This window comes from Nicotiana sylvestris, chromosome 10 (genome assembly GCF_000393655.2).
Source record: "Nicotiana sylvestris chromosome 10, ASM39365v2, whole genome shotgun sequence".
Taxonomy (NCBI): domain Eukaryota; kingdom Viridiplantae; phylum Streptophyta; class Magnoliopsida; order Solanales; family Solanaceae; genus Nicotiana; species Nicotiana sylvestris.
The window spans coordinates 2,985,453-3,012,520 of NC_091066.1; the positions used below are offsets into that span (position 1 = coordinate 2,985,453).

Sequence of the window (27,068 nt, forward strand, 5' to 3'; positions counted from 1 at the left end):
AAGAGGGTTATTTCTTTTGAGTGTTGTAGTGGTCTTTGGAGTATTTACCTCCGACCTACAAAGTGTAAAATTCCTTACTATAGTGATATCAGTTGCTCCTCTCGGGGTCGTGGTTTTTTTTCCCTTATTCAGAAGGGTTTTCCACGTAAAAATTTTGGTGTCATTGTTACTCTTTTATTCTTGTTAATTACCGTATCTCGGTGCTACATTATTATTCCGCTTTATTACCGTGAATATTATTTTGGTAAGGGGTTTATTCCCAACAGGATTAAAGGTAGTGGTATCCAAATCACCCACCACACCACATGGTGGTGAAAGAGTTCGCATTAATTGTTCGAGATTAAAGAGTATTATCTAGGACAGTCCTAAAAGATTGTCAAAATCAATAGGCATTGTTTGCACAAATGCAAATGACTTCACACAACTTTCAATATATGCATATAAACAGGCCATTTGCCCAAAAGATAATGTGGATCAGTTTACACAGCTTCAAATATATACATATGTAACATATTGTTTCCCCAAAAGACATACTGATAAGTCTTGATTATACACAAATAAACAGACCATACCTATTAACAGAGCTTGATTATATATATCGCTTCATTTCACAGCCGGATATTGCACAAAATGACAGCAGATGACATTTACTCCATAGCAGTTTTTTCTTCAGTCATAGTTGGAGGTGACATTAGAACAAGTCCTCATTGCTTAAAGCCGGAGACAGCCCTATTTGGCATCAGATCTTCTACTTCTGGCACTAAATCTTGCATCAACTGAGAGCAGTTTAACATGGTCAACATACAAGTAAGAGGTCGACAGTTCGACAGAAATATAGATACTAAAGAAACAACAAAAATAACAACAAACTGGGTCTGGGGAGGGTAGTGTGTACACAGACCTTACCCTTATCTCATGAGAGATAGAAAGGTGCACTGCTCCGTGGAACTTCAAAACGTGCACTGCTCCGTGGAACTGGAGAATTGATTCATCATATACTCATATTACAGATACAAACAGAATCACAGAAAATTACAAATGAACAGATGATGTGCATTTGGTCTAACGTCTTGATAGAGTATCTCATAAAGAATAGCAGAGTGATTACCTATCTCGCAAAGAAAACGAGAACCAGTTTCATCAACGGAAATAGCAGCCTCCCCATTGTGTACTAAAAAGGAAAGTGCAAATAAATTCTCAACAGTATGAGCAAAGGAAGTTCTCCTAAAAAGGAGTTCGTCGAGCATGACACATTTCTTATCCTGTAAAAGCTCCGATATGGTTGACATATTCTTGTTAACATCAGGTTTGTCTTTTGCAGTTTCAACACCAACCTGTTAGAAAGACTCAGCAGATGATAAATTATTTACCAATCAAACAAAGTAAAACTCAAGCTCTTGCAACATTCTTCCTTTTCCTTAATTCAGTATATAACTCAAGTTCTTTGAGTAAAGAAAATTAAAAGTGTGGGAAATGACCAATACCAATTTTGGTCGAGTAAGGTAGACCATCCTCGGAGGCATTTTTCTATAAACGACAAGTTTCTTTGGCTTAAATTCAGTTTTCAGAACTCCAAGCCTGAGAAAGAGCCGAAAGCAATCACAAATTAAACAAATTTACATTTTCTTGGCTCCTTGTTACAAGTTAAATGAACGAAAATCTTACATCGTCTTGCAACATTTGCCTTCCATAAACACAACGGAAACATCAGCTCCAATCTTTTCCCAATTCACAGCTTTCTGTGATTTCCCAAATATCAAACTTTGTGTAGCATTCTTCGAACGTCCTTTTCGTAAGCCATAGGATTTAAGCAAATAGGAGACGAACACAGAAGGTGAGATACAATCATGGGAACGTAATTAAAACGATTCCACCACAGTATTAGTAAGTTCGAGCAAGGCCTCTGCATCTAACACTTGCTCTCTTGGCCTTTTAACTGGAAAAACCATGTACACACATTTTAAAATCACATTTATAGTTTAGGAACGCATAATTAGTAGAGTTGTGGAGCCAAGAATATACGGGGATTCAAACAAATACTACAATGTCACACTTGGATTAATTTGAACTTATGACCTAATGCTATTTTTAAAACTCCCTTTGCCACTAGAACATTCCCTCATGTCATGAGGACTTAACGATTTATATGTGACGAAAGAATTTATTTTCTCCTATTTGAACAGTATAATTTTTCAACGAAGGGGGTTCAATTGAACCCCTTGTTAACATCCAGCTCCGCCCCTGGTTAGCTGGTAAAGTGGAGCTCACCTTGATATTATTTTTAAACGATGTCAACCTAATGTGTATGTGTATGTATAAAATGTGTGTGTATGTTTCTACAGTTTTGTCCAAATAATTTGACTTTTTCTTACTCATTTGTGGCAGATGAACACTTTACACACACAACAACAACAACAACATACCCAGTATAATCTCGTGGGTGGGGTCTGGGAATCATGGGTGGGGTCTGGGAATCATGGGTGGGGTCTGGGAAGCGTAGTGTGTACGAGACCTTACCCTTACCTGGAGAGATAGAGAGGTTGTTTCCGATAGACTCTCGGCTCAAGAAAACGTGGAAAGGAAGAATAGGGGAGAGGAAGAAGAGGAAAGAGGTGGGAGGAAGAAGGAAGAGGGAGACAAAAGACGATAAGGAAAGAGGGAAAAAATAGCATCAAATAGTAATCATTATGGAGCTAATAAAGTGAAGCACATATAACATTGCGACACACACACACAAGGGAGCTAATAAAGTGAAGCACATATACCATTGTGACACATACATACACAAGGGAGCTAATAAAGTGAAGCACATATACCACACACACAAGGGAGCTAATAAAGTGAAGCACATATACCATTGCGATACACACACACGGGAGCTAATAAAGAGAAGCACATATACCAGACACACACACAAGGGAGCTAATAAAGTGAAGCACATACCCAATTGCAATACACACACGCCCGCGTGCGCGCACACACAAGGAGCTAATAAAGTGAAGCACATATACCATTGCGACACGCACACACACGCACGCATACGTGGGCGCGCGCACACACACAAGAGAGCTAATAAAGTGAAGCACATATACTATTTCCATACACACACGCGCACACACACAAGGGAGCTAATAAAGTGAAGCACATATACCAGATACACACACGCACAAAAGGGAGCTAATAAAGTGAAACATATATACCTTTGCAAGTTTGCGACACACAAGGGAGCTAATATAGTGAAACATATATACCATTGCGAGTTTGCGACACACACACACAAAAGGGAGCTAATAAAGTGAAGCATATATACCATTGCGATACAAGTCGTCAATGCCAGCCAAGACAATGTTGAACTTATTTGACTCTGCAGCTCCTATTTCATCTTTCTTCTCTGCATTTCAAGAAACCCCCAAAAGTCAAAAAATGCATCAACAAATAAAAAAGAGCCTTAAAATTATAGAATCAATATTTAACAAAAATAGTTAAAAATACCATCAATAATGGCTCTAATCACAGAGTACTGTGACCAAACACTCCTACGAAGTGAATCAGATTGATGAGTGAAGTCAGTGAACTCATTGAAACTAACAAGATTATTTAGCCTTTTGATAAAGCATCGATTCTACTTAGTTCTTCATCTCTTTTTTCTTTCTCCTGTTTAACTTTCTTAGCTCTAGTTATGGAACTCATGGCTTTGCACTTTCTCTACTACTTCTTTCTTTTTCTTTGTTTGCCACGAGACAACAAATACCATAGAATTTATGATTATGCAATGGTTTGGAAGTTGAAATAGTGAGAAATAAAAAGAGCTTTACTGCATTGGGATATGTGGGAGTTTGAATAAGGAAAGAAGGTTAGCTAGTGTTTTTTGAATATGAATATGAAAAGACTTTCTTAAGTACTCAAGTACATTGTCATATCTCTTGCGTAAGCTTTTACGTTATAGGCTTACGTAAAGATGCCCGGAACCAAAATATAGTTCTTTTTGGACAAGTACCACCTTAATAGGTGTAAAAAAATGACATTTTATATATAGCACCCAAATACTGGGCACTATACATTAACGTTAACTGTGTCGTTAATGTATAGTGCCCAATATTTGGGCGCTATATATAAAAAGCTGACACGCCCAGGTATAGCGCCTAAATACCCGGCGCTATACATAAAACTTTATGTATAGCGTCCAGTATTTGAGCGCTATATACCTTTTTCCTGGCCCCACCAATAATCTCTGGCTTCAATAATTCAAAAACGTATAGTGCCCACTTTTTGGGTATATATATATATATATATATAAATTCCCTGCTAGCCATTTCCTATATAAAGAGGTTAGGATTGTATAGAAATTCATTCAAAATGTGTATAGCATAGAAATTTCTTGGCTAGCCATTTCCATACTCTTGTTGAAACGTTTATTGTTATTAAATTCTCCAGCATTTTTTCATTATGTCTGAAGAGCGTAGAATAAGAGTTTCATTATATTGGGGGGTGAGGTTGTGATGGAGAATAACTCTGTGGGCTACAGTTTACCTGCTCAGTGTCATGTTAAATTGCCACTTACAATGGAGTACGATAAATTAATATCGTTGTTATGCAAAAAACTGAGTGTGAGGAAACGTTCAGTGATACTTAAAGTAACCGGAAGATATCCGTATTCCGTCACTCCGCAAGGGGTTGCTTTTTACTCGGAGTTTAACATCGACGATGATGAAACTTTGAGTGATTCTCTGAAGACTCCGGATGAATGCCGGGAATTTTTTGTAATCACAATGTTGGAGATGTACATGAAGGTCGAAGACGTTCCAAAAACGAGGTTGTGCGTAGTAGAGATAACCCCCAGTCATCGGGTGGTTATTCTGGAACAGTTTTTGCCGGACAAGTTCTGGATGAAAGAGTTTTCCTTGATTTAAACTTATCACCGCCGGCGAATGAGCAGCGAGAAAATAATTTATACTCTGCTTTCCATAATTCACAAGACGAGTGGTAAACTTCAATTTTTATTTGTGTTAATTATGTATATTTTTGGTGTATTGAATTTGTATTAACGCTCATATATTTAATATGGGGTACCGGCCGGATATGAATTTTACAAGTGGCACATCCGGTAGTCATCACCTAATTGAAAACGTCCATCGTGGAATTTCATCATATTACTACTTGTAAGTGAAGTGATATAGCCATATGGAAAGTATTTATTAATTCAGTAGCTTATATTTTTGTTGGTTTTGCAGTGAAAACGAGTAAGTTGAACCACCCGTACTCACTCAATTGCCCGAAAATGACGTATTACATCGGGATCTGGCAGATGCACAGAGTGAGGAACATGACAGTGATTACAATAACAATGCCAATGAATCCGGAGACGAGACACCCTTTCCTCGTGAGGATGGTGATGCGTAGGATGAGGAAGAAGGACCGATTTGAAGAGAGACCCCCCTAGACGAAGAGTGTACGAGTCTGAAGTGTCGTTTCATTCAAGGGAGATTCCTTACATTGATAACTTGTCAACCGTGCCGGATGTGGAAGCTCTCACAAGGGATTTTGATGAAATCCGGACAACAATGTGGGATGAGTCTAGACCAACGGTGCTTGCAAAGGGGATACTTTTTCCTGATAAAGTGCGTGTAAGCAGGGCTTGTAAAATGCACAACGTAAAAGAGTGTCGTGAGATGCAGGTATGGGAGTCAAGTCCGATGGTATACAAGGTTGTTTGTCACAGGTGGTTTTGGCCATGTAATTGGATGTTGCGTGCGACCAAGAAGAAGATAGGTATGTGGAAAGTAGGAAATACATTCCCACCCATACATGCGAAATGGACACATTCAACGGGAATCACTTCAACTTGGATATTAACTTGATTTCTCTTATACTTATTCCACACCTCGAAGTGTCCATAAGGTATAAAATCAAAGAGTGCATTACATCAGTCCACCAGGAATATGGCCATACCATTACAAAAAGAAAGGCATTTCTCGGGCGCAAACGAGCATTTGAAATTGTCTACGGTAATTGGGATAAGTCATTTGCATCTCTGCCAAAGTACATGACCGCACTGCAGCACTTTAACCCCGGGACAGTTGTTGAATGGAAGCTTGAGCGAAGTCCGGGAACACCAGAATACATATTCAATTACGTGTTCTGGGTGCTTAAGCCACAATTGATGGTTTTTCGCATTGCCGGCCCGTAATATCCATAGACGGAACTCATATCTATGGAAAGTACGATATCAAGCTATTGATAGTCGTGGCAGTGGATGCTAATGGACAGATATTTCCTCTAGCTTTTGCTATTTGTGCCAATGAAAGCACAGAGACGTGGACGCTGTTTTTGAACAACCTGAAAGAGCACGTTGTCAAACAGCGTTCAGGTATTTGTCTAATATCTGATCGGCACTGTGGTATATTAAATTCTGTGGAGAACTTGCCTGCATGGAAAGAACATTATGCATACCGTTGTTACTGTGTGAGGCACTTTAAGGCCAATTTCACGAAGGCACATCCCAACAAGGATCTACATGATTTGATGTGGATGGCAGCAACAGACCACCAACAACATAAATTCTGGAGGCATATGGATTCTATCAGGCAAGAAGATGAGGCAGCCTATTGTTGGTTAATGCGACATCACCCGGAAAAGTGGACTTTGCATGCGGATGGTGGCAGACGATGGGGAATTCTTACTACAAACGTGTCAGAGTCATTCAACGGGTTATTGAAGTTGGCAAGAGGATTTCCCATCACAGCCATGGTGCGGATGTCGTTCAAGCATATAGCGGAGAGGTTTGTTGAATGGTCTGCAGTTGCAACGGAATTGATGGAAAGGGGTGTTGAATTTATGCCAGTGCCGATGCAGAGATTTGAGAAATACAGACGGCAAGCACATTGGAATTCATTTTTGCAGTATGATAACGAAAGAGGTGTTTTTGAAGTTCGCATCGCTATCCATAATAATCGGGGTAATAATGTACATACTATAAATGAATCAGCAAGGTTATGCTTCTGTGGGAAATGGTCCATCTACCACATGCTTTGCTCACATGCCATCAAGTGTTTTCAACGTGTTGGTTATGCGGAGACCAACTTTGTTGATCAACAATATAGTGTTTTCAAGTACCTAAACACATATAGTGGTCAGTTGCAGCCAGTGGGTGCTGAGCATTATTGGCCTCCGGAACCATTTAAAATGGTGTGTAACAAGTCTTATTTGCGTAAAATACAGGTGCAGAAGAGAACGCGTATACGGAACCAAATGAATGTTAGTGATACTGTTTATGTGCGCAAATGTGGTATATGCTCGCAAACAAGACACGACCATCGTAAATGTCCTTCAGCTGGTTTGGGTGGCAAAACTAATTAAGCTCGTGGTGAGTGTTCTTCTAGTGTACCTAACTACTCATGAGTTAATGTTGTAATAATTAGTTGTTATGTCTATGTTGCAAGATTTATGAAATAAAATTATACTTGTTAATGATTTGTACTTTCCCATTTTACCTATTTAAATAATAATTTAATAAAATTATCTGTATATTTAGCGCAGTTAAATATACAGTTTTGTGTGTGTTGTCTTGTCGAACTGAAAAAGCTGACCAACTGACATAAAGTTGTCTTGTTAACATCATGATATTTAACACGCAAAATATAGCGTCATTAGATAGTACGTTATGTATTTAGCGCGGTTGAACACTACGTTATGTGTGTGTTGTCTTGTCGAACTGAAAAAGCTGACCAACTGACATAAAGTTGTCTTGTCAACATCATGATATTTAACATGCAAAATATAGCGCCATTAGATAGTACGTTATGTATTTAGCGCGGTTGAACACTACGTTATGTGTGTGTTGTCTTGTCGAACTGAAAAAGCTGACCAACTGACATAAAGTTGTCTTGTCAACATCATGATATTTAACACGCAAAATATAGCGCCATTAGATAGTACGTTATGTATTTAGTGCGGTTGCATACTACGTTATATGTGTGTTGTCTCGCCTATAAATAACGGGATCATTGTAGTTATTTTGTGTGCTCAAAATTAACTAAAAGCAAATATTTCATTAAAAGTTAGGTTTTTTTACTAAAAGCAAATATTTCACAAATGGCTCAACCTCTTCGTCCACCAAAGTGCAAGTGTGGAAAAGCATGCTTGATGCAAAATTGTTGGGACGGTGGTGAAGTTGGACGCCACTACTGGCATTGTATGAACCAGTTTTACAAGGTTCCCGGCGAACCTATTTGTGATTTTGAGGAATGGGTTGATGAACCATGTTATCAGGAATGCTACAGAGAACAACTGCAGTATCTTCATAATTTGTGTTTAAGACAACGGGAACATGAAAAATAAAGCAATAGAATTATTGCAAACTTGAGGGCAAAACTGAAGGAGGTGGGAGAAGAAAAATGGAACACGCAATGGAATTGTGAAGCACAAAAGGAACGTCAAAAAAAATATAAACAGGAACTTGCGGAGGTAAAGGCGAAACTGAAAGAGGTAGAAGAAGAAAAAGAACAACTGAAAGAACGATTTAAATGGTTAGAGTGGACAATAAATGGCAACTGGGGCTAAACATTGGCATGTATGTGTTTAGTGTATTTTTCATTTCATGTATTTTTATTATGTTGGCCTGCTATGTTTGTGTTTGTGCTTGTGTTTGTGTTGTAGTAATGTTTTCCTTGTTTTTTGTACTAAATTTTATTTTAATTAAAGTGAAAGTTAATTTTAAGTGCTTGTGTTGTTATATGAAACTATAAAACGAATGGGAAACTAAAAAAAGTAATGGGCATATTCGTTAAAATATTGTGGTTAATGTATACGAAAATGTTATTTACACCAAATAAAAAAAAGGAAGGTCGAATCAATGTATCCCGCATCCGGTGTGTCTCAATGCAGCCGTTGGCCTGAGCCGCATCCCCTCCCGCCCGGGTGCGCTATCAGGATCATCATCGTCATGTCGCCTACTTATAGTCGGATGCGACATATATCGGTGGTGCTGTCAGGTCCAGTAGAAGGCTACATAATAATATGAAACTTAGTAGAGAAAACTACATAACAATTCACAACAATTTATATTGTCCTACCATCATCGTGTCTGGATCCTGAATGTAGTCATCTGTCGCAACATCGCATGAAGCCTTAAAAAGGAAATTAATAAAGTTAAAGAAAATAAATAAGTTACAGTTAAAATAAATTCAAATTCAATACTAATAAACTCATACCTGCGCATGTGATGTGGAGCCATAACTCAGTCGGTGCCCACTATAAAAATCTCAGGTCGGTCGATCCTCATCAGTGGTAGACGGGCCTGGAAAGTATCTACCCCAATCTACTCCTTGAATATCCGAGCCCGTGATCAATAATTGACCCGATGGGGTCACCTGTGATGGCACTAGAGTGCGATAAATTCCAAGGCTGTAAGACAGCATGTCCATCTCATGCATGCCACCTGCCATATCAGCAACAACATCATCAGCAGGAGCCTCAACGCCCCCTTGCTGGGGACCACCTCCTCTCTACCCACGACCACGTCGTCCGGCACCACTAGCTCGTCGGGCACGTCCAGCTCGTGGGATACCACGACCTCGCTAGTACTGCGCTGGGTCCATATAAGCAGCCTCGTGTGCCAAACGCTGATCCGATCGGGCTCGCTGCAGTGTCTGGGCAGCCATATCCATGAATCGATGACTATACTCCTACATGGCCTCAGGATCGTGGACATGACTCTGCATCTGCTGCCCCATATGATAGACGATATGCAATCCAATCACCTGCACAAAGTAAAAAATATAAACTACATATTTGGCACTAAATTACAAGTATATAATTAATAATAACAGAAAACATACCAGGGCCTCGTGTTTCTCGGCGTATGGGACGTACCGACCGTGTGCCTGATGAACTTGGTTCCTGATAAAAAGTTGGGAAACAGTAAGGTACCATGCCATATAACGTTGAATAGGAAAGTGCTGCAGAGGTGGGGTCAAGTCCCCTCGCCTGTCCCATGTACCCAACTGCTCGTCAAGCCATGCCATAAATGTATCGTCCGCCCTGGATCGATCATCCCTCTCATAATGTAAAGCAAGCCATGCAGGCGGACTCGGTATAGGCTGCGGCAGGCCAAAATGACAAAATACCCGCTCGGAGGCATGATGCTCGACAATATTGAGGCATATGAGCGGGACAAATGCCCTCCAAATATGTCGGCCGAACGTGCAATACACTGGCAGGGTACCTATCACCTCATCGTTGTACGACGTCCAGATGAACTATCAAATAAGAACACAAACTGTTAGTATGTGCAACACTAAGTTAATCTATAACAGGTAAGTTTAGTTAGATATTCACTTGTGCGTCCTCCAGCAGATCCAACACATCCCTGCAGAAGGGGAGATTATGATGGGCATCATACTCTCGTGCAAGAGTAAGACGCATAACCCACCTACAGGCTAGAGGGAGATGCAGAATTTCTACATTAGCCGGTAGCTGTGATAGAGGTGGCTGAAACTGCAGAAATCGCTCCCAGATCCAAACCTAACATACAAAGTTGACGTAAAGTATAAGATTAACTATAACTAGGTAGAATTGTAACTAATGGACATATTATTTGAATATGTTGTCACATGTAGAGGCGGCAGAAAGCCACCAACATCTCTCTATGTGTAGATGCAAGCCCGACACATCTGCCTATACAAATATAAGATGACAACACCACCCCAGTTGTAGATGGTTGTATCCTCGAACAGGCTAATATGATGCAGAAAACGGAGGCTCACTAGGTTCCCCGAACTGTTCGAGAACAAGACCCCCCCTCCCCCAAGTAGAAGGAGCAACAACAGCCTTGTATATTGATGTACATCCATCTCCGCTGACTCGTCGGTGATAGTATGGTGGATCTGCTCCAGGTGGTCTCTGATGGGGACCAACTGCATACAACTAGACCCAGACGCTACAATCTCGTCCTCCGGCCTGAAACCCGTGAGCATGTGCAGCATATCCCAATAAGACTGCCGCGAATAATATCTCATGGTCGCAGGCAGTAAAACTAGCAAGCCATCAGCGGACAGGCCATATAAAATCTCAGCGTCCTGGAGTGTGATGGTGGCCTCGCCGATGGGCAGATGGAAAGTGTGCGTCTCCGGTCGCCACCGCTCAATCAAGGCCGTGATCAAAGCCCAGTCGAGCTGTATCCGGCCAATCTTAATAATCTTATATAATCTCATCTCTTCCAGGTAATGGACCACGCGGGGATGTAGAACTCTATGGCTCAAAAACTCCCACAACAGATCCACTCTCCTGGCCCGTAAAGTCTGTGTAAGCAACTATCCGTCCCATATATACTCGGATCTATGCTGGGGTTGTAGGGTTAATAGATCCAACATCCGAGGGTCGGGATGTATAGTCGCGTCCATGTCGTCAACTGTAAATTAAAACAACATTAATTGTATTTTATTCTGTATATTAAATATTAAATTTATTGAGATACACAATTTTTAGCGTTATACAGAAATTATACCTATGAGTTTCAGGCACTATATTTGAATCCCAGTAGCACCAAACTATCATTAATAATTATGTGTTTGTTTTATAATTTAAATTCATATTTTTTAATAACTTAATTGTACAAATTATATATATATATATATATATATATATATATATATATATATATATATACCTATGGGTTCCGGGCTCGATATTTTGAGGCCCAGTGGCACCAAACTATCATTAATAATTATGTGTTTATTTTATAATTTAAATTCATATTTTTTAATAACTTAATTGTACAAATTATATATATATATATATGGGTTCCGGGCTCGATATTTTGAGACCCAGTGACACCAAACTATCATTAATAACTATGTGTTTGTTTTATAATTTAAATTCATATTTTTTAATAACTTAATTGTACAAATTACATATATATATATATATATATACACACACACACACACACCCCTATGGGTTCCAGGCTCGATATTTTGAGGCCCAGTGGCACCAAATTATCATTATATGTGTTTGTTTTATAATTTAAGTTCATATTTTTAATAACTTAATTGTACAAATTATATATACATATATATATACCTATGGGTTTCAGGCTTGATATTTTGAAGCCCGGTGGCACCAAATTAACATTAGTAATTATGTGTGTTGATACAATTATTAACTTAATTGCACAAAGTTTGCATTTTCAACTACCAGTATAAGATACTTAAGCAAAATGAATTCTAAGCTAAAATACTACACATTACTACGCTACAAGGCTCTAAATTTACTAAGCTAAAAGGGTCTATATTTTACTACGCTAAAAAGGTCTAGATTTTACTACGCCAAAAAATAATCTAAACTAAACATAAACACCAAATAAATTTAATTGCAAATAAAATACAAAACGGCATGAAAACACATATATATAAATCAGGATATTAACAGACAAATTTATTTGATAAATTTATATTTTTTATAAAACACTAATATCAAATCCGGATAAATTTAACATACTAGTTTCGAAAAAAAAACACAAACTGAAATAGAACACATACAAATCAAATAATATGCATTATTATAAAAGTTTTAACTTAAAATAAACCAAAATACCTCGATTTAGAATTTTCGGAAAGCAAATAGATTGAAATTTTGACTCCGAAAGTATGAATCAACAATAATACGAAGTTCTACTCGAATGTGGGACCTACGTTCTTCACCTTTATGTGATGGGGGACCCAACAATTTTTTTTTTAAATGGTGGGGCAGTGGGTATGGGAGTGGGGGACCAAGAAGAAGAAGAGATAAAAATATTGAGGAACAAGAAACAGAATCGTCGTGATGAAGAAGACGATCGTTTTTTAAAAAGGGGTATAACGCCGGGTATTTGGGCGCTATACCTGGGCGTGTCAGCTTTTTATATATAGCGCCCAAATACTGGGCGCTATACATTAACGGCACAGTTAACGTTAATGTATAGCGCCCAGTATTTGGGCGCTATATATAAAAATGTCATCTTTTTTTTTTTGCACCTATTAAGGTGCTACTAGTCCAAAAGAACTCAATTAATTAACATGTGTCTGAATGTTAATCATACTTATAATGCCAGACTATTAAATACAACTTCCAAGGTTGAAAATTTTATTCGGGAGATATCAATAAAAATAACTTAACATAAAAGAACTAATACTAATTAGATAACAACAACATCAACAATTATGTATGTATCTTTAATAAAATGTATTGGAAGTTTTCTGTAAGGATCTTCATTGATTGTATTTTTTAATTAAACTTTATGTCAGGCTAATATTATAAAAGTAACTTTTTTTAAAAGTTCTATATACTTTCTTTTGAAATATAAATCTCTAATATAATCAAAAGATTGTTATGACAAAATAAGCAAAAAAATTATATGTTCATTTTATCCCAAAATATAAATGTAACAACTAGTCGGTCGTTTCAAGAGTTGTAGCCTCGTTCCCCCATTTATTGCTCCTTTTTGTGTTCTACAACTGTTATATGATTTATCGAGTTAGTTGGTTCGGGTCCGGAGAGATTTTAGAGTGAATTGAGATACTTAGTCTCTTAATTGAAAGCTTAAGTTGGAAAAGTTGACCGGGTGTTGACTTATATGTAAGCGACCTCGAATTTGTATTTTGATGGTTCTGTTAGCTCCTTTAGGTGATTTTGGACTAAAGAGCATGTCCGGATTGTGATTTGGAGGTACATAGTAGAATTAGGCTTGAAATGACGAAAGTTGGAATTTTAGAAAGTTTGACTGGGAGTGGACTTTTTGATATCGGGGTCGGATTGGATTTTCGGAAGTTGGAGTAATTTCGTAGCGTTATTTGTGACTTGTGTGCAAAATTTGAGGTCAATCGGACGTGATTTTCTAGGTTTCGACATCGTTTGTAGAATTTGGGAATTTCAAAGTTCATTAGGCTTGAATCTGTGTGTAATTCGTGTTTTTGATTTTGTTTGAGGTGATTTGAGGATTCGACTAAGTTCGTATCGTATTTTAGGATTGGTTGGTATGTTTGGTTGAGGTCTCGGTCCTCGAGTGAATTTTGGATGGTTAACGGATTGGAAATGGACTTTGAAGATTGCTGAAGTCTGCTGATGTTCTGTGTTCTAGTTTCCTTCTATGCGATCCCATCCTCGATCGCGAAGGATCTTTGAGGGCTGTTGGATTTTTCCTTTATGCGTTCGCAAAATAAGGGACAAGATCGCGGAAGTTGAGAAGCTTTTGCTTTGCGAACCCATACAGTGAACCGCGTTCATGTACAAGGAAGTGAGGCAACTAGGGAGACACACAGTGTTCTTCGCGGTTGTGAGTTATGGATCGTGATCGTATAAGATTGGAAAGGTGGTTCTCCGCGTTCGCGATTGGGCTCGTGCGATCGCAAAAGAGGATTTTGTGAGCTGGGCAAAATTGTTCTACTCGAATGCGACTGTTGTTCCGTGATCGCAAAAGCTAATAACTGGGCAACACTGATAAATTTCAAAAATGAAGGGTTGACCCCATTTTTCATATTTTGAGCTAGAGACCTCGGATTTGGACGATTCTTGAAGGGATTTTCAAGGAGTTGATTAGGGTAAGTGATTCTTACTTACTTTTGGCTAAATCGGATGTTTATGTCTTTAATTCCATCATCTAATTTGTGATTTGGAGTGAAAAATTGGGAAAACGAGGAAGAGTTCTTGGATTAGATTTTTGAGGTTTTGAATGAGATTTTGTTATCGGATTTGAGTAAATTTGGTATGGTTAGACTTGTGAGTAAATGTGTTTTGGGGTTTTGTGACTTTTGTCGGATTTCGAGACATGGCCTAGGGTCGGGTTTGGGCCAATTTCGGATTTTGGCTTATAAATTCGTATATTATCTTGTGGAATTGATTCATTTAGCCTATATTGATTGTATTGTACTCCTTGTGGCTAGATTCGGGACGCTTGGAGATCGATTTGAGAGGCAAATGCATGTTGGAGTAGAGTTTTGCCCCGATTAAGGTAAGTAACACTTTCAAACTTGGTTCTGAGGGTTCGAAACCTCGAATTATGTGATATATGATGGGTATTGAGGTGATGCACATGCCAAGTGACGGGCGTGCTGGAGTGCACCGTGAGAATTTTGACCTGGTCGATTCGATGGCACTGTATAGTGGCTCTATTTTGTTGATATCCGTATTTTCATCATGTGATAAAGTACTTGAGCTGTCGATTATGCTAGATATCATATTTAGGCTTTATGCGGTACTGTTGGGACCCATAATTGTTGTTTCTTGCTGTTGTCTTATTGACTTCATTGATATTTCATATTCATGCATTTCATATCATATCACAGTCTCCGTTGTTATTTATTGATACATCATATCATTATTTTCGGGCTAGTTTCATGACATTGTACGCGCATGAGTGAGACTGGAGAGATTGATGACTGAGTGAGGCCGAGAGCCTGATTATGAGTGGAAATTATGGGATCGGGTTGCACGTCACAGCGGTTACACTGATTTATGATAGTGCTTGGGCTGAATGAGCCCCTCCCGAGTTTACATACACCCCCTAGTGAGCGCGGTTGATATTACGGAGGATGGATGTTCCCTTGACATGGATCTTATCCGAAGCATTATATACCTGGAGATGGATCTTCTCCACGGGCTGAATTGGCCATACTAGGTACTGGGTGACCGATGGTCAATGATGTATATATCCCGGGATGGATCTTTCTTGGGCCGTATGGGCCATATACAGTACCGAGTGATTGAGCATTTGAGAGTGTGAGCACACGAGGCTGTCAGCATGGTGCATCACATATAACATGTGCACATGCATGTAGAAGTAGAATAGTTATATTCTTCATATCATTTAGATTTGATCTATTTTACTGTTTTGAGCTATCTATTGAACTTAAAAGCATGCCTACGTTTTTGCACTATTATTTCTATATTGAACTGTGCCGGTTGAGTTCATCACTATCTTTCAGTCCAAAGGTTGGATTTTTTACTTATTGAGTTGGTTGTACTCACGCTACACCCTGCACCTCGTGTGCAGATCCAGATGCTTCCGATCACGGCGACTGCTGATTGAGGAGACAGGATCTCGGAGACTATCGAGGTAGCTGCATGGCGTTCACAGACCTTGACTCTCCTTCATTATCTTTATCTGTGTTTCAGTTCTTACTTCTTAGACATTGTAGTAGACAATATTCCGCCATAGATGCTAATGTACTCGCTGACACCCCGATTTTGGAATATATTGTATTGTGTTGCGGATTTATTTCTGTTTCCAAAAGGTTTTTCTTAGATATTAATTGCTTCCGTCTATATTATTAAAGATTTTATTGTGTTAATATGGTTGAGTAGTGACTTTCCTAGTTTTACGATAGGTGTCATCACGACGGTTTGTTTTGGGTCATGACAGTAACCAAGCGCATAATGTGATTATTAACCAAATCATTTCTTCAAAATTGTATCCACAAATATCCCCTTAAATTCCAAATGAGATTATATATAAACATTTTAGAAACCACCTCACATTTTTAATGGGGAAGCAAAATGGATAATACAAACAAATATTGAACCCCAAAAAGCCAAAACCAAAAACATAAAAAGAAAGACTTCTACTTCCTCAAGTAATTATTCATTCATTTTAGTCCCCACAAAATTACAAAAAATGCTTTCCCATATTTCAGCTTCACTCTCTCATACCTCTTCCACCACCACCGCTTCCTTCCTCCTCCGCCGCCCATCTCTTCGACCCAGATTCCCTTTTTGCCCTTACAAACCCTCCAAATTACAAAAACAACACCGTTTTGTGTTTTCTTCAATGGACTCAGCTGCCACCGTTGATTCTGTTGCTAATGATTTAAAGAAACAAAGCTTAAAAGGAACTGAAAATGTTGATATTAGTCGTAAATTGAATCTTGAAGAGCTTAATTGGGATAATTCTTTCGTTTGTGAATTGCCTGGTGATCCCAGAAGTGATTGTATTCCAAGAGAGGTTTGTTTTAATTTCTCAAATATTTTTATATTTCTATTGAATTTTTATCAATTTGAACCTAAAAGGTCCTTTTTTTAATCAGGCATATTACTCTTTTATACTCCGTCCTCCCCAGTATATGTGGTGGTGAGCTAAAACAAGCTATAGGCGTTTGTGTAAATTGAGAATTTTAAAGTTAAATTCTTTCTAAATACAGAAAGACGATAGTATTGTTTTTGGGATAGACTAAAAAGGAAAGAATATCATGTAAATTGAAACAAAGGGAGTATATTAGTTATAGTGGAAGAAGATATTAGAATAGTGGTTGAAAATTTAGTTTGATGGAGAAGTTATGATAGGAAAGCTCATTTGAATGATTATGCATTTTCAAAATTGATTTTTTGTTTGAATGCATGAGAAATTTGTTAGAATTTCCTGAATTACTCTCTTCGTCCCATTTTGTGTGTCTGTGCTTGCAGAACACGGTGGTTAAGTTGTTAAATTTGACTTATATATTGTATTAGTGGTAGTGGAAGAAAATATTAAGGTAATGGTTGAAAGTTAGTTTGGTAAATCATATCAAAATTTAAAATTCGATAAGTTGAATTCTTGAATGTTGTGAAACCTATGTCAGAATTGTGTAATAATCTTGCGTCCAAAATAATAGGGTGTGCCATATAAATTGGAGAGGAGGAAGTGTTATATTAGTGAGAGTGGAAGAAAATAATAATGTAATGGTTGAACTGTTAGTTTGATAGAGAAGGCTTCACGTTGAGGTTTAAAACGTGATATGTATAAATGTATAGGGAAATTTGAATTACTTAAGTTGTGGGTGTGTAGAAATGGCATTATGTTGAATATTCTAGATACCTCAACGTGGAAAGAATTACATATAAATCGGGATGGAGGGAGTACTATTTAATCATAAGTAGATAACAAGTTAGGTTTATATTGGATACTCGTGCTGGTTTATCATAGAATTCGTAGATAGGAAAAAGTGGAAAGTGGATATTACCTATGTGATAAGCAATGCAGCTTGCATTTAATTTGAAATATTAGTAACTGGAAGATAGAATCCTTTTGCAAGTCTTTTATCTGTGTCAAACATTGCGCTTGTAGGTGTTGCATGCTTGCTACACAAAAGTGTTACCCTCCGTAAAGGTCGATAACCCTCAGCTTGTTGCATGGTCGGAATCAGTGGCGGAGTTACTCGAATTGGATCCCAAAGAGTGAGTTTTTCAGAATCTTACTGAATGTTATGGTCATGCTAATTGTGGCTTCATAAAATTGATATAGACTTATCTTAATCTTTCAGATTTGAGAGGCCTGATTTTCCTCTTATATTCTCGGGGGCATCACCATTAGTGGGAGCGTAAGTTTCTCGAAGCTTGTCGGCTTTGTCTTTAAATTCTTAGTAATGAAACAACATCCAAAGTTGGGTTTGAATCTGCAGGATGCCTTATGCCCAAAATTATGGCGGACATCAGTTCGGCATGTGGGCCGGTCAGTTAGGGGATGGTAGGGCAATAACTCTTGGAGAGATTTTGAATTCGAAGTCTCAAAGGTGGGAGTTGCAGCTGAAGGGTGCTGGAAAGACTCCATATAGTCGTTTTGCGGATGGTCTTGCAGTGCTTCGTAGCAGCATTCGGGAATTCCTTTGCAGTGAAGCAATGCATAGTCTTGGAATCCCAACGACACGAGCACTTTGTCTAGTGACAACAGGAAAAGGTGTCATGAGGGATATGTTTTATGAGTATGTTCCGCAGCCACGATATTTCTCTTTTGTTGATAGGCTGCATATATCTGCAAGAAATCATCTACCTAGCCTTGACTTGCATGTTTTGTTCTCTTTATCAGCTAATAGCACAGAGCATGTCTTCATTTTTGCTTCAAAAGACAAATCTCCTATCCTTTTGGAAGAATGATACTGTGAGGAATTTTATCAATAAATTGATGAGAAGCGCCTATAGACTTGTCTCGGGGGAGGTTCGGAGTCTGCATAGGGATTTGTGTCTTCGATTTATACTCCAGATAATTGTTACTTCGCCATTCTAGTGCATTATGGTTTCATCTATTGATTATTATCTTCCTTCTCATGCAGCGGAAATCCCAAAGATGAGCCTGGTGCAATTGTCTGCAGAGTTGCCCAATCCTTCCTGCGTTTTGGTTCTTATCAGCTACATGCCTCCAGAGGTAAAAAGGATCTTGAGATTGTCCGTGCTTTGGCAGATTACGCCATTAGATATCACTTCCCCCATTTAGAGAACATGGCTAGGAGTGAAAGTATGTCATTCAACACAGGCGAGGAGGACAAATCAGCTGTGGATTTAAGTTCAAACAAGTATGCAGGTAAAATTATAGGTCATCTTTTAGGATGGATTCCTGTGCCGATGAAAAATTTAATCTCCTTTTTAAGACTGAATATAGTGTGGGGAAGGAGAGTAATGGGAGTTGTTCATCGACGACTAATCCTTGTCTCAAACTTCTCCATTGTTGGTGACAGTCTTAAATCATATTCGGATATTGTGCTTCAGATTTTGTGAACTTCATTAAATTTCAGTTTACTTGGTTGTCCAAGTGAGTTTGAATCTGAGTGGCACAGGGTTTTTATCTATAATCTGAATAAAGCACCAACCCCATAGAATAAATTTCTTAGTCTCATGACTAACCCAAAATTGTCATCAAATTCCTTCTCTTTGTAACTTTAATGATATAGTGCTAAATTGCTCTCTCTGTGGCACTCTAATCTTCTATGCATTGGCCCACCATATCCAGTAAATTGTCTTTTTCTTGATTTATTGGATATTCATCTTCTTTTTTACTGTTTGTTGGGTGTGTTTTCGCCTTTGTTTTGTTGAAAAATAAAATAAATAAATAAATAAAAATTTTGGGGGTGGTGGGGTGGGGGTGGGTGGGTGGGGGGGGGTATGAGTAGCAAAGACTTGTAGAAAGAAAAGTAGATGCCGTGGTCTATGCATACTTTGACAATTTGCTTTCTCGCATGTGTTGATGAATGGGTGCATTATTTCAGCATGGGCAGTGGAAGTTGCTGAGCGGACTGCTTCCATGATTGCCAGGTGGCAGGGTGTTGGTTTCACACATGGAGTGATGAACACTGATAACATGAGCGTGTTAGGACTCACCATCGACTATGGCCCTTTTGGATTTTTAGATGCTTTTGATCCCAGTTTCACACCAAATACCACTGATCTTCCTGGCAGAAGATACTGTTTCGCGAATCAGCCAGATGTAGGTTTATGGAATATTGCACAGTTTACCTCTGCGCTATCTATTGCGGAGTTGCTAAGTGATAAGGAGGCAGATTATGCCATGGAAAGGTATCTTAAAATACTACAATTTGGCCATGTTCTCAAGTGTCTTCGCTTGAATTTTTTCCTCTTATTTACTGTTGACGATGCTTATCTACTGACTTCTTTAGATATGGCAACAAGTTTATGGATGATTACCAAGTTATCATGACCAGAAAACTTGGTCTGGCAAAGTACAATAAAAAGTTGATTAGTGAACTACTCAAGAATATGGCCATTGATAAAGTTGATTACACAAATTTCTTTCGATTGCTATCAAACGTCAAAGCTGATCCTACAATTCCAGAGGACCAGTTATTGATTCCTCTTAAAGCTGTTCTCTTGGATATTGGCGAGGAACGCAAGGAAGCCTGGACAACCTGGGTAAAGTCTTACATACAAGAGGTATGTGACAATGACATTTTTTCTTCAAATAACAATGATGCATATAATACAACAACAACGACGACCAGTAAAATCCCACAAGTGGGGTATGGGGAGGGTAGTGTGTACGTAGACCTTACCCCTACCCCGAAGGAGTAGAGAGGCCGTTTCCGAAAGAATAATGCATATAATATAATGAATTTGTCAAGGTCTTTCTTGTATGTGTGAGATGATTAAGGTGTCACTTTTCTACCTCTTGCAGCTCTCTACAACTGGTGTTTCTGACGAGGAGAGGAAGGTTTCGATGAATTCTGTAAATCCAAAGTACATACTTAGAAACTATTTATGCCAGACTGCTATTGATGCAGCAGAACAAGGCGATTTTGGGGAGGTTCGACAGCTATTGAAGGTAATGCAATGTCCATTTGATGAACAACCCGGTATGGAGAAGTACGCACGGTTGCCTCCAGCATGGGCCTATCGTCCGGGTGTATGCATGCTTTCTTGTTCCTCATAAGATTTCCACTATGTAATACAAGAGTTTTTGTATATACCAGAAATATTCTTTCTTGTAGTAATGTGTAAAAGGTATAGCCGCTCCTTTTGCTTGCGTCTTTTCCACGTTCTTGTTTTTTTTTGGTCATTAATACGCAACAGTGTATTGTAAGTGGAGGAGTAGCCCTGCAGTCACGATACAAGGAGGATATCCAGCTCTTTCTGCAAACATAGAAAAAATTTGAGTTTTTCTATAGTAGTACTCTTCTTTGTTTAATCTCTTTCTTTCCTGCAAGTTCACCGGTTAATCGAAAAACCACCGTCTAAAAAATGGGAAATTGACACTGTATAGTCACTTAGAAAATAATAGCCGAGAAAATGTATATATTTTGTGTGTTATATACAAAAATTATATACTTTTTCGGCTATCAAATGTAAATTATTTCTAGCGCGAGCTATAAGTGAAATACCTTTAAAATACCCGTGAGCAGGTCCCGAAGGTTTAACGACATAAACTATACATATGAGTAACTTCACAGAAAAAAGTTATAAATTATAGATTTTCTGTAAAAAAAAAATGTTTTTGTAATCATTATTAAAGAAAGAATTGTTTAACCCCTTTCAGAATGAAAATACTTTTCAATCGGATCAACAATCCAAATTCAACATCTCGGAAAAAAATTCGACCTTCATCGAACTCTTCTCTAACACAAGAATGTGGAGATGGTACCACAAAATTTAGTTGATCTGTGGCACGAATCCTACATCGACAAAATACAGAAGAGATGCTGGGTATATAGATAAACAGATCTTAGACCTTAGCGCGCGACATGTTTTAAAACTGTACGGACCTAGATCCAAAACGGATAATATCACTTGTGGGTTCAAGTGTTACATGGACTCCAACTCAGGCTAAAACACAAAGGTATAAACAACACCACCTGTTAGCTTGGAATTTGGAGAATCTTATAAAATCAAAGTAATATATTGTCACGACCCATTTTCTGAACAAGCCGGGACCGGCACTCGATCACTAAACATGACCGAGCGGACCATCTCTGCTTATCAAATCTATTATAACCTCAAACTTTATATGCCACAAGGCACTACTGTAACCAAACACTTTTAAATAATTTAAATATTCCTCTAATTGTACATCCAACTATTTAAGTGTATATATATATATATTTTCGCTATAGGCAAGAAAAAAATAATAATTTAATTCTATAAATAGCGTGTCTCGAAACTTTTATAAATTTGAGGAGTGTTACATATATAAATCACAAAAAAAAAAAAAGCTCGAAAGTGGATCCGGGTCGGGTCATGATACTTTTGTTCAATTTCGGGTCGGGTACATTTTAAATTTGTACTATATTATCCAAAAATAATGTCCCCTCGCCAGGTCCACCACTTCCAGCAAAGAGGAGAGTTCTCAATCCACACAACTGTAGCTCCATTTTAATTTACACAGTGAACTGTTCAAGTAAGTTTCTTTTCTCTGTTTTTTATCATTAATATCGATAAATGCATTCCGTTACACTTGTAATCTTGCTGTTAATCTCTGATCTATAATAAAAAATTGGAACGAAAACCAGATAATATGTGAATGAGCACATTGCAGAAGGATATCAGACACCTTAAATTAGAGACCCTTTTCTATATTCTTCTTGATTTCATCTTTGCTTTACACCTCTAATTGTATGAGAAAAGATTGACAGGCAAGTCTTAATGTGGTATTTAATAAAAATGTAAAATTTCAAGTATGAATCTTGGATTGAGAATCAGATAATTTGGGAATTGATTAAATTATAAATGGAACACAGACACCTTAAATTGGAGACCCTTTTTGATACTCTTCTTGTTGGAGCAAAGCATATCAAAATTTGGTACTCAAGTTGTAATCTTTAGAGTATGGATGTTCCCAAGAATTCATTATTTTCTCCTTATTTGATACTTAATTGTTGAATTAGGCTGGGTTGAATGTTTTTTTAAACTCATATTTTTTTTACGTATTTTGTAGTATCTTCTCTCTTCACACCGCGGTGCACTAAGCTCCCGCTATGGTATAGGGAAGGGCCGGACCACAAGAGTTTATTGTACACAACCTTACTTTGTATTTATGTAAGAGGCTGTTTCCACTCCTTGAACCCGTGACCTCCTGTAATATAACGTCAGATAATATGGGAACAAGTAATTTGCGTCTGTCTCGGATGAGGAGCCCCTATTTAAAACGCTTCTTGTTTCCATCTTTGCTTTACAATCTCAATTGTAGGAGAAAGATTTTTAAATTTGGCAGTCTAGTCTAATGTAATCTTTGAAGTATGATTGTCCCCAAAACTCGATTTTCCTCCTTATCTGGGTATTTAATTGTTGGGTTAGGTCAGTTAATTAAAAAACATGAGTGTCAAGTTCAGGTGTCATAAAAGACAACAAATCAGTTTGCTTTTACTGGGGATTCTTTTCTGAACGAGTTAAAAAGAAAGAGTGACATATAAAATGAAATCGAGGGTGTATGCTGTGATCTATCTGATTAGGAATTCTTTAGTAAAAGAGAAAGTATCCATACTTCCCTTATACCATTTATAGTTGTATTATTTGATGGCTCAAGAAAATCGTTCTATGGTTGCTTTCGCGTTTCCCCATCTCATGATAGGTACAGTCTATCTGGATTTGAAGTACCTCATAAAAAAAATACTTTGGAATTTTTGAAGTAAACTTATAAAACCTCTCTCATCGATACAAGACTCTCTTCTTAGTCTCGTTTGAAGCTGCGAGATATCATTTTGACAAAATTCTTTTCCTTCTTAGCCAGTTCGTAAGCTCCTTTTATTTTTTTATTTGTTTGTAAACTAACCTTGTATTACCTTGGACATAAGTGATCATGTCATTTCCTATTTTACTCTGTTAAACATATGAAAGTCATCTTAGTCTCAGTTTTCTAAATATCTTGTACTGTTATTATTTGATATCAGTGCTTCTTTCATCTTTTCGTTAGCTAAGGGTCTATCAGAAACAGCTTCTCTGCCCGTCCAGGGTAGGGGTAAGGCTGCATACATCTCACCTTCCCCAGACTCCACTTGTGAGAATACACTGGGCCGTTATTGTTGTAAACATATGAAAGTCCATCTTAAAACTGTACCAGTATACTTTTTTTATAATAGCGTATGCATTTTTGAGTCATATTTCCATGCTGCAGCAACAGGTACTTTGCTAATTGTTCCAAAGATTTTGATGCTATCTGGCATCGTATGAATGAACGATTGATCTGTGATTTACGTGAAAAATGAGGCGTAGCCTTGAGGTTTGGAAAATGGGCACTGTGAACTACTTGGAGGCATTGAAGCTGCAAGAGAAGCTGGCATCTGATAGAAAAGCCCTTAAAATTTCCGATACCCTATTATGTCTGCAACATCCGCCAACATATACCGTTGGCAAAAGACAAACGGTTCACAATCTACTCATTCCTGATTCTGAGCTCAAAGCTATAGGCACAACTTCACTATACACAAAGAGGAGGTGACATTACTTATCATGGTCCTCATCAAGCGATCTTGTATCCGATTATCTCGTTGAGAGATATCGGTTTGGGGGCTAGAAAGTATGTAGAAAAACTCGAGCTAACGATGATTGAATTAGCATCAATGTACGGCGTGAAAGCACAGACTGGACAAAGATGCGAAACAGGAGTTTGGGTTGATAATAGAAAGATTGGTGCGATTGGAGTACGAATTTCATCTGGGATTACATCTCATGGATTAGCATTCAATATGGATCCAGATTTAAGTTACTTCAAGCATATTGTGCCTTGTGGGATTGCAGATAAAGATGTTACGTCGTTGAAAAAAGAGGCAGATATAGAGCTTCCTGCTGAAGAGGTAATTCAGGAGCAGTTAATCTCTTGTTTTGTGCATATATTAGGGTACACTGATGTAAACTTTAAAGGTAAGTCAAATCTGTAATAGTTTGATAAGCAAAAATCTTGACAAACATTGGCATATAACTTGGCAATGTGTTATGTTTCTTTTAAGAGTTCTATTAATAATGTTGGTGCCTTAGATTGCTTTAAAGGAACCACCAAAGGATGTGGTGCAGCGGATGGGTCTGCTCTTCCCTTGACTAGAGGTCTCGGGTTCGAGCCCTGGGTATGGAAAAATCCTTGATAGGGAGCACTTTCCCCCCCAAATGAGGCCCTACGCGGCGCGAACCAGATATAGTAGGGCTCCAATTCAGGTACCGGACACCGGGGTGGGAAACCAAAAAAATTCTTGGTAGAGAGCACTTCCCCCCAAATGGGGCGCTACGCGGCGCAAATTCAGATATAGTCGGGCTCCAATGCGAGTACCGGACACCGGGGTGGGAAACCAAAAAGATTGCCTTAAAGATATAAAACTAATTTTTGTATCTGAAAAGAATAACTCAACTATTAATATTAAAGCTAGTTAGGGTTGTTTCTTCAATTCCATGTATTCATTTGAGCCACCTTTTAATTCAAGATTACGGCGTAAAGTACTATTCTTTTCCCCAAAAATTAAAAGTTTATTTTGGGTAGAAAGAGCACTTTATTCGGGGCAAGAGCACAAATAGTTATTCTCAGGGATGTTATTTAGAGATTAACCAGTATTTATTTTGTCTTGAAATTTTAAATTAAAAATTCCAACTTGAGGACAATTCAGGACATTTTTGTCCTGAAAATTTGAACTGAAAAATTAAAGTTCAGGACGCACTGGCTAATTTTTAAATAGTACATTTTAGAGTGGCTACTTGGTGTCATTTCTATCTTTGTTCATTAGTAGATAGTAGCATTACATGGTATGCAGGGCGTATCCAGGGTAGATGAACCCGTAGATTTCACTCATATCTTGTATTATTGTCCAATAATTTTTAAATATGTGAACCCATTCAATTAGAAGAGATGTGGTAGAATTAGGGGTGTCAATGGTTCGGTTCGGACGGTTATTTCATAAAATTTGTACCATACCATTTTATCGGTTATTCTATTATGTATAACCAAAATTAGACTTTTCGAAACCGTCCCAATCATGTCGGTTTCTCTTCGGTATCGGTACGGTTTGGTTAATTTTCGGTATTTTTATAAATATCATGTAAAATTCACTAGTAGAAGTAGAATGCAATAACATACGTTTTTATAGGATTTAGCAAAATTCTCTAGACATATTTACTGTTTAAAGGGTGATGAATTAAGAAAAAAAATGGCTAGAATATAGATTCATCAACTGTTCTACAACAACGTAAAAGAAATCAACAAAGGCAAAGAAAATATAAATCACACTAATTGAAAGATATACCAAGATGGGACTCAAGAATAAAGTCTATAGAAGATAAAATATTCAAAAAGATAAATCTAAATTATATGAAAGGAAACATATTCAATACATTGTAGTTTGCTACTCATAATCGATAAAATACTTTGTGTCTTGCTAATAAAGATACTTGAAATAACTTAGTTTAAGTAGAAGTAGCATAGTAGGTTTTAGGAATTAGTATTTTGAGTTTAATTACTTGTTGGCTCGTAATAGTTTTCATAATTCCAAGGCCGAAAGAAAATTTAGTGCATTATTATTTTTAAACTTACCAAATAAATATATTTTCCACATGTAAAATTTATTCGGTACGGTTCGGTATTTTTTCGGTTTATTTTTATAAAATAAAAAACCTACCCTAATTATCGGTGCAGTTATAGATTTATACAAGAACCTACGGTTTCTTAAAAGGAAACCTACAAATCGGTTCGGTGCGGTACGGTTCGGTCGGTTTAGTCGGTTTTCGAATATCCATTTACACCCCTAGGTAGAATTACGAATATAAACCCATAAAGTTTAAATCCTGAATTCCATTGAGATCATCGACCATAGCTTGAGTGCCAAAAATTAGAACTAGTTATGAAGAAACCTACCTCTATGGCACTTCAA

General features: G+C 37.8%; 2 protein-coding genes and 1 pseudogene across 5 annotated transcripts; 2 read left to right on the forward strand and 1 right to left on the reverse strand.

The window, feature by feature from the left end:
• Positions 1–467: 467 nt before the first annotated feature.
• LOC104247418 (non-structural maintenance of chromosomes element 4 homolog A-like) lies at positions 468–2,637 on the reverse strand. Of its 4 annotated transcripts, none has more exons than XM_070160671.1 (6): positions 2,524–2,637; positions 1,666–1,936; positions 1,485–1,578; positions 1,109–1,334; positions 907–975; positions 468–776 (listed from the first exon to the last, which is right to left on the reverse strand). In XM_070160671.1, exons 2-5 carry the CDS (start codon positions 1,689–1,691, stop codon positions 914–916), a joined length of 408 nt encoding a protein of 135 aa, XP_070016772.1. In that variant the 5' UTR covers positions 1,692–1,936; positions 2,524–2,637; the 3' UTR covers positions 468–776; positions 907–913. The 4 variants fall into 4 exon arrangements, with proteins under 4 accessions (XP_070016772.1, XP_070016771.1, XP_009801732.1 ...); XM_070160670.1 differs by having other exon boundaries at positions 2,518–2,637; XM_009803430.2 differs by lacking the exon at positions 2,524–2,637 and having other exon boundaries at positions 1,666–2,163.
• A 13,969-nt stretch (positions 2,638–16,606) lies between these two features.
• Positions 16,607–21,253, forward strand: LOC104247416 (uncharacterized). The gene is made up of 8 exons (XM_009803429.2): positions 16,607–16,972; positions 18,071–18,180; positions 18,267–18,323; positions 18,405–18,704; positions 19,053–19,300; positions 19,983–20,289; positions 20,391–20,664; positions 20,906–21,253. The coding sequence occupies exons 1-8, from the start codon at positions 16,646–16,648 to the stop codon at positions 21,158–21,160; spliced, it is 1,878 nt and encodes a 625-aa protein (XP_009801731.1). The 5' UTR covers positions 16,607–16,645; the 3' UTR covers positions 21,161–21,253.
• Positions 21,254–22,541: 1,288 nt separating this feature from the next.
• Positions 22,542–25,190, forward strand: LOC104247415 (octanoyltransferase LIP2, mitochondrial-like; annotated as a pseudogene).
• Positions 25,191–27,068: the final 1,878 nt, after the last annotated feature.